Source organism: Primulina huaijiensis, chromosome 2, assembly GCF_012295235.1.
Source record: "Primulina huaijiensis isolate GDHJ02 chromosome 2, ASM1229523v2, whole genome shotgun sequence".
Lineage (NCBI taxonomy): Eukaryota > Viridiplantae > Streptophyta > Magnoliopsida > Lamiales > Gesneriaceae > Primulina > Primulina huaijiensis.
Window position 1 is genome coordinate 30,250,267 of NC_133307.1, and position 8,289 is coordinate 30,258,555.

General features: G+C 29.8%; 2 protein-coding genes across 2 annotated transcripts in view; both read left to right on the plus strand.

Annotated features, from left to right (window-relative positions):
• LOC140971520 (plant intracellular Ras-group-related LRR protein 6-like) overlaps positions 1 to 1,381 on the plus strand; it is a 2,372-nt gene extending 991 nt beyond the window's left edge. The window contains exon 3 of the mRNA XM_073433820.1: positions 551 to 1,381. Within this exon, the coding sequence (XP_073289921.1) occupies positions 551 to 1,223 (673 nt within the window). The 3' untranslated portion in view covers positions 1,224 to 1,381. The remainder of the gene's footprint in view (positions 1 to 550) is intronic.
• Positions 1,382 to 5,536: 4,155 nt separating this feature from the next.
• LOC140971521 (uncharacterized) lies at positions 5,537 to 6,443 on the plus strand. The gene is made up of 2 exons (XM_073433821.1): positions 5,537 to 6,074; positions 6,222 to 6,443. Exon 1 carries the CDS (start codon positions 5,601 to 5,603, stop codon positions 6,042 to 6,044), a length of 444 nt encoding a protein of 147 aa, XP_073289922.1. The 5' UTR covers positions 5,537 to 5,600; the 3' UTR covers positions 6,045 to 6,074; positions 6,222 to 6,443.
• The last annotated feature ends 1,846 nt before the right edge of the window (positions 6,444 to 8,289 follow it).

Consider the following 8,289-nt stretch of genomic DNA (forward strand, 5'->3'; position numbering starts at 1 on the left):
TATAATAACTACCCTTTTTTTAGTTTGCGTACCAAATTAAAATATATATGATGATATAGAAGGCAGAAATTATTTATTCGTAAAACAAAAAAAATCCGGAATCGTCACCCTTTCTAGCAATCTCTATCCACTGCTCCTTAATTTGTTGGGCCAATTTGCGTGAGGCCTACGAAGTCTTGATCCTTACTCAATTATGTATTTGTCAAAATGTTCACACATCATTCTAACTAAAAAAAATTTAAAATATATATTATGAACATTATCGCTATATTTAGAAAACTCTTTATATCAAATTTTGAAATCGAGATATATTTTTTATTCTGAAATACAATAGAAATCGTAGTGCAAATGGTGTAGAAAAAATAAATTATCCATCGTACTGATTATTTTCTAGGACATATAAATATTCGAGATATATAAATTGTACAAAAGTATTAGCCCGAAAAATATAGTGTGTGTGTGTGTTTTATTGTATCGGTCATTTAAGTTTTCGTTCTTCATATTTTTCTTCTACGTACGTATTCACATGTTTGATGTATAAAACTTTCAGATCTCTGGAAGAGTTAAATGCAAACTTCAACAAGTTGAGCCAACTGCCAGACACCATTGGATTCGAGCTACTTAACCTTAAAAAACTTTCTGTCAACTCCAACAAGCTTATATTCCTCCCTCACTCCACATCCCATTTAACCAACCTTCGAGTCCTCGATGCACGTCTCAACTGTCTCCGTTCGCTCCCACAAGACCTCGAAAACCTAATCAATCTACAAGTCCTCAATGTTAGCCAAAACTTTCAATACTTGTCAGATATTCCATACTCCATAGGCCTTCTACTGTCTTTAATCGAATTAGACGTTAGCTACAACAAGATAACGACCTTACCCGAGTCCATTGGCTGTCTAAAGAAGCTTCAAAAACTAAGCGTTGAAGGCAATCCATTGGTGTCGCCCCCTATAGAGGTTTTCGAGCAAGGGTTACATGTTGTGAAGCAGTATTTATGCGATAAAATTAACGGGTCGGACAAAACTTCTCCAAAGAAAAAAGGGTGGTTCAGAAAGTTGGGCAAGTGTACTACTTTTAATGGTGTGAATGTAAGGGATGTGGATAGACAAGGATACATCATGCCTAATTATAGGTCCATTGATGGACTCGCTTCACCTAGATACATGGGGATGTTTTCTCCTAGACGTCTCTTCTCGCCTAAGTCATATTTTTCGAGATGAATTTCGTAAGTTTGCATGTTTATGTTGTTATTTTTCAACCTTCGAAGGTTTCAGAGATCTTTTTTTTTTTCATGTTATTTATGTAAAATAGTTGTTCATGTACAGTGTGAGACTATGTGAACGAATTTCCAAATGCATGTAAGAACCAAATATTTGTGCTGTATCACAAATTTTAATAATTTTATTTATTTAAGGTTGAATTTGGATCGATAGATTTGAAGATAAGGATTTCAAATCCATAATTCACGCTATATATTTCACAAAAAGAATCAACATATCATTCATAACGAGTTTACAATCGACAATTTGCAACCTAATTAGGAGGAAAACACATAATATTTCTCAGTAATATCGTCAATATAACATTTCACATGGCAATATAAATATTTCAAAAAATAGCAGAAACAAAAATATTATAAGCCCTAGACACACACACACACACACACACACAAAAAACAGAGTGGTTACATGTCCTGATTTGCGTAGTTGGAGAAAAGTCTTCCATAATTTTCATTATTTTTAAGGTACGAATATGATAGGTCTTTTAAATTATTCGATTAACTACTTTGTAACGACCATGGGTGTTGACTCAACATGAGCTTCAGCCCATATCCATGTACAACTATTGGTCAACTATAAGTCGTAGTCCATGACGATACCAATTGCTCGTAGCGATAGTTTAGGAATTGTAAGGATAATGGTTACGCCACACAATACATAGTATCACGTCATTTTAGTAATCCACGCCAAATATAATACATAGCATCACATCCTGTTACTGCATCTATACTTTATCCATATCTTATAAATTACAGCAAACATAATATATATTATCGTCCTTTCTTATTTTTATCTAACATTTATCAAATCATATCTATGAAATGATACCCTTATTTATGTATGCTGATGGCAACATTATAATCGGTGAGGGTAGTTTGGTTGGTAATGTTGTGGCTCTAGCTACTTGCTCAAAGGCTTTCAGTCACAAGATTTTGGTTTTCACTCAAAAGATTTTGGGCTCTTAATTATTTTGTAGCTAGGCAAGGAAGTTGTATGGCATTCTACTCTCTCAATCATGGAATATCTTCTTCATGACCATACAAAAATGATCAACCATAAAATCTAAACCACATCGCATTCCAGCTTTTCCTACAGATCACAGAACCATGTTGAGATCCTCCAATACTTAAATTTTAATTCACCAAAGTGTGACATTTCTTGGATAATTATAATGATGGATCATCGGATCATGACATTCTTCTCCATCAGTGCAGGACTCAAAATTACTTCTTATATTATACTAATAGTTGGGTGTATCAAAGTTTGATTTTAGTCTAATAAGTTTTTTTTCGTTTTTAAATTTTTATTTGAGCTCTTACATCGCTCAAACCACCTCAAAAATGTCCGCCACCTAACCAACATTTTATTGAAATGACTGCAAATAAAAAAAAATTATCAATTTCTTAGAATAAGACCGAATCTTGACATTTTAGATGAGCGAAATTTAAAAAATTAGTGGGGTATATTCAATTCAGATTTTTAATGATTTTTTCAAATGATAGATTTTTATGAATTTGATAGACTTTTACGGAATCTCATAGATTTATAAACAGATTTATGTTGATTCATGTTGAATTTTTTGCAAGATTTGTATAAATTTTGTGAATTTTTTTTTATAAAATTTTATAAATTTTGTACTTAGTTACAACATATTATGAACTAATAATTAATTGACATATAAAACATAGTCATTTTGAAATATTTTTTCAATATTTATATTAATAAATAAACTTATTTATTTAAAATTTAAATCATTTAATCCTTAAATGTGAATATATATGGGTTTTTATGCATGTTTGGGAATTTTTAAAAATACATCAATTGATTGAGTTGGTCTTTTATAAGATAGTCTCACGGATCTTTATTCGAGAGATTAATCAATCATATCCATATTTACATAAAAAGTTATATATTTGACATAAAAAGTAATATTTTTTCGTGGATGACCCATATAGAATATCTGTTTCACAAAATTGACCTGTGAGACCGTCTCACAGGAGTTTTTGTGCAATTGATTAATTTGTAACCTTTGTTTTTGAATTGATAATATACATGTGAAAAGAATATTATTTATTATTGTGTGGATATAATTTTATATAAAAATATCATGACTTACATATTAATTGAAAATGCTAAAAAGAATTTAAAAAATCATGGTTGTTGCGAGACTATTCAATTATTAAAAATTAAGCCGTATTTTTTTAGATCATCTTTTATTATTATTGAATATTACATTAATTTGTATAAATCATAAATTAAAAACCACAAAATCAAATCTAAAATTCAAAATTTCTTATGATATTAAAATAAAAAATTATTAAATGAAAAATCAGCCAAAAAATGAAAAATTTGAAAAGGAAATATGAAAATATATATAGAGATACATTTCGAAAATTTGAGACAGTGATAGAGATAGATGAGATGAGAGAAGATAAGAAGAGAGGTGATGTGACATAGAGATAAATAAATAGCTTGTGTATGAGTTAGAAATTTTAAAAATCCATCCAAATCTTTGGGCTGAACCAAATACAATTTTTGGCAATTTATAATTGTACATTAGACTTTAATATTTGTATATTAATGAATTCCATGAAATTATTAAAAGTCTATTGAAAATTTGAATATATCTAGACTTTTTTAGAGTTTTTAAAAGTTAATGTTGAATATCATTTGACTTTTTAAAACTCTATGAAAGTCTGTTTTGAATACCATCAGACTTCTATAAAATATGCAAAAGTCTTGATTGAACATTTCTAGATTTTTAAAATCTATTAATGTCATTAAAAGTTAATAAATCTCTTAATATAATATTATTTATTCTTTTATATTTTTCAGATATTACAAGATGTCGACAAGCTACCGACGCTTTATTTAAAGATATATTACTATTACACCAACTGCATTCATAAAAGGGGATTCGTTCGACTTTTATCACAGGCAAAAGATTGTTAAAGTAAAATATGTGCTAGCAATTTTACAATAATGGATAATGAAGTATAGCCATGTTGAAGTAAATATGTGGTAGATATTGACACTTTACAATCGATAAAAGATATTAATGCTAATATTTGTAAGTTGTCCAATTAAATTAAATTGAGTTTGTATTCGATTATATGAAAAATTAAATGAATGATATAATATATGTAATTATAATCCGACAAATAATGAATACATTATATTTTAATTTATTATATTTGTGTATTATTATTGAATTTATTTGTTTGAGATAATTATAATTATAGTTTAAATTAAATATATTTTTCTTACACTTAAGCTTAAATTAATCTCGTTAAAACCTTCCAACAAAAGGAGAGTTTTTAGGGAAAAAAATTAAAATTCGCTGATTTATTAAAGGAACAGAAAAGTTGATTCCGATTTCCGTGAATGGCTCAAGACCATTCAACGATGTTGAATATTAAATTATATTTTCATCGAATCATATTATGACACGTTTAGTATTCACGTGGAAGCTCCATCTTGGTTTCATAAATCTTTCGTGGCCTCAATTAAATTATTGCATTGTCGGCATCATCGGTTCAACCGCCCCCTTGTCGCTATCTCTTTACTATAATGAAATATTTTTTTATAAAAAAAAATGAGACAAAAATATTTTATATTTTTATTACATATAAAAAAATCTACTGATTAGACTTTTGTATTTTTAGATGTCACAAAATCCATACTAAGATTGGTGTGATTCAAATTTTATCAAAAAGTATTAACGAAAACTAGGCTTTCGTCTCCCGATTGCAACCCACTTTGAAATTTCTAGAATTTAGTCTTCATTTCACGTGTGTTGGTTTAAGCATGAGTGGGCTAATACTGAGATATGTAACATATTAGGTAGTTTTCATGCGTCAAATTGTTGATGTTACGCCGCTTTCGCTTGATATTGTTGGTTAGATGAACCACAAAAGAATGATATCAGATCTTAACAAATAATATTATATTTGTTGTACATAACATCGATCATAAGAAAATTATAAAACTAATAACATATATATCAAACAAATCATTCTAAAATCCATAAAAGACAATAGATTATTGAGTTAGCGTGGTTACTAAGAAATTTCCTATTCTATTATTTGATGGAAGTCTTTAATCCTAGTGTAGGTGGCATGAGTACAATAACGCCGCGTGCATTCCGGCGGGGGTCCATGCGCATAAACGAATCAAATCATAGCTTGATATTATATATATTAAAGTTCCAATAAAAATAAAATTAAAATACTTTTGAGTCCCTTATTTAATACCCATCCTTCATCGATCCAAATACAATCCATACAATATCTTGTTAAGCAAACCAAAGGAAAAAAAATGGCAGGAATCATTCACAAGATCGAAGAGAAACTTGGCATGGGAGGCCACAAGGAAGGAGAGAAACACGATGATCACAAGGCTGGTTTATGTGAAGTGGAGCACAAGCCCGACCACGGATACGGCGAGCACAAGCCCGAGCATGGTTACGGCGAGCACATACCGGAACATGGGTACGGCGAGCACAAGCCCGAGCATGGGTACGGCGAGCACAGGCCCGAACATGGGTACGGCGAGCTCAATCCGGAACATGGGTACGGCGAGCACAAGCCCCAACATGGGTACGGCGAACACAAGGAGGGTTTGGTTGATAAGATCAAGGACAAGTTCCATGGCGAGGGCGGCCATGATGAGAAGGGAGAGGAGAAGAAGAAGAAGAAAGAGAGGAAGAAACACGAGCACGGATACGAACACGGTGACAGCAGCAGCAGCGACAGCGATTAGATGAAATCTTCTGCTAGACAATATATTAAGGTATCTCTTCCTTAAAAAATTTAAATTAATTTTATTTACTGTTAAACTTGAAATTTGAAGAATATTATCACTTATTCGCTCATTGTATTCCTCCATTAAATTATAATTTTCTTATATTTAATATTTTTTGGTTTATTTTCTTTGTAGGTTGTGGAGTCGTCGGTGTGGTGCAGAGGCTTTTTCTACTATATGGTTGCAAATAAGTGAAGAATGAAGAACCAACATATGAATGAATCCAAAAAAGTTAAAAATTGTATCGCTTTACTTTATGTAAATGTATGTATTGGTGGTTTGGAACTTTTAATATGGTATTTGTGGTGTTGTATTTGCTTTGGATTTTGTTATGTTAAATTTGGGATTCTGTCTTAATTAGTCATAAATATTATTATTTTATATTATAGTGGGTTAATCTGAAAATAAATTTATATGAAAAATATAAATAATATGGATACACGTAAAAATAATAATATTTATCCAGTGAATCGTTCTTTTGGTTTTTCCTTCTTCCCTTATTACAAGCTGATTGTTTGTGCAAATATAGCCATATATTGTGTAAAAATATATATATATATAGACATGATTTAGTTGTTTCATCAAATATATACAAGATAATGGGCCCAGTTAATTTTGGTTTGGATATTAAAATTTTTAATTTTTAACTATTTTGATACAAATTAATAAATCAAAATACTTATAAATAAAGGACGGCCAACACGTAAATTTATAGGCTCCAACTAGTTGTGTTTACATTTTGTAAAAGCTGGGTCAGCCCTTATTATTCCTATGGGTCCAGTCACATATTTATTTGGATTTTCTTTATTAAAAAAAAGTTTTAGGAATTAAACAAAATTTTGTTTTCTTCCGTATTCAGTAGATTCTCAAGGGTACTTTTCAATAATCTTATTATCGTAATTGGGGACCGGTTCATTTTCTACTTGTCGTCTGAAGGTAATTATTTCGTTTCTTCATTTATGTTTATTTGGAATTTGGTACGGAATGATTTACATGCACAGATTTGGTCTATTTTATGTCTAAACTTGTAATTTAAAATACTACTCATATGATGCACACATGATATATTCGTTATCTATATAAATATACGTATAAATATTGATAATTTTAACGCAAAAATTTTTATGAGACGGTCTTACGGATCAATTTCGTGGGTCGAATTTCTTAATTGGATCATTCATGAAAATTTATTACTTTTTAGACAAAAACTTGTATGAGACGGTCTCAAGGGTCATATTTTGTGAGACAAATCTCTTATTTGAATCATCCATGAAAAGATATTAATTTTTATGCTAAAAGTATTATTTTTTATTTTGAATATCAGTAGGGTTGACCCGTGTCACAGATAAAGATTCGTGAGACCGTCTTACAAGAGACCTACTCTATTTTTTATGCTAATTGTGAATATCGGTAGGGTTGACCGGTCTCTCAGATAAAGATTCGTGAGACCGTCTCACAAAGACCTATTCTAATTTTAAATATCAAATTGTAATTTATTGTTATTAAAATAAAATATAATTTTATCACAAAGACCTATTCTAATTTTAAATATCAAATTGTAATTTATTATTATTAAAATAAAATATAATTTTAGAAAATAAAGTATATCTATTTATTTATAAATTAATATATAAAATTAGTTTTTTTTTTTTACAATTATTAGGGACAGTGGTACTAAAAAACAAACAACCAACCAACCAAAAGATGGGAAGTTATAAATTAAAAGATTAAGAGTAGGTTTTTTGTGAGACGATCTCACGAATTTTTATCTGTGAGACAAGTCAATCCTACCGATATTCATAATAAAAAGCAATACTCTTAGCATAAAAAGTAATTTTTTTCATGGATAACCCAAATAAGAGATCCGTCTCACAAAATACGACTCGTGAGACCGTCTCACACAAGTTTTATTGTCAAAGATTAATATACAAACATAATATAGGAGATATTTGTTGTTTAATTTTTTTTACATAGGAGATATTTGTTAAAGCAAGGTATTTGGCAAATTAATATATATAGAGGAGACATCCATATTAGATTTAGAAATTAGAATAGCTGACTTTGATAATTTTTAGTAATATCGATGTGGTAAAAATAGAATATTCCCATATTTCATTGGTTGGGATGATCTGCTCTGGTTTTCTTCCCTCACCTCGAAGACTATCGATTCAATTCTTGGGTGAGATGATAAAAAATGCAATAA

Bases quoted from the DNA above. Each gene is read 5' to 3' on its own strand.
- LOC140971521 (XM_073433821.1), top strand. From the start codon at position 5,601: ATGGCAGGAATCATTCACAAGATCGAAGAGAAACTTGGCATGGGAGGC.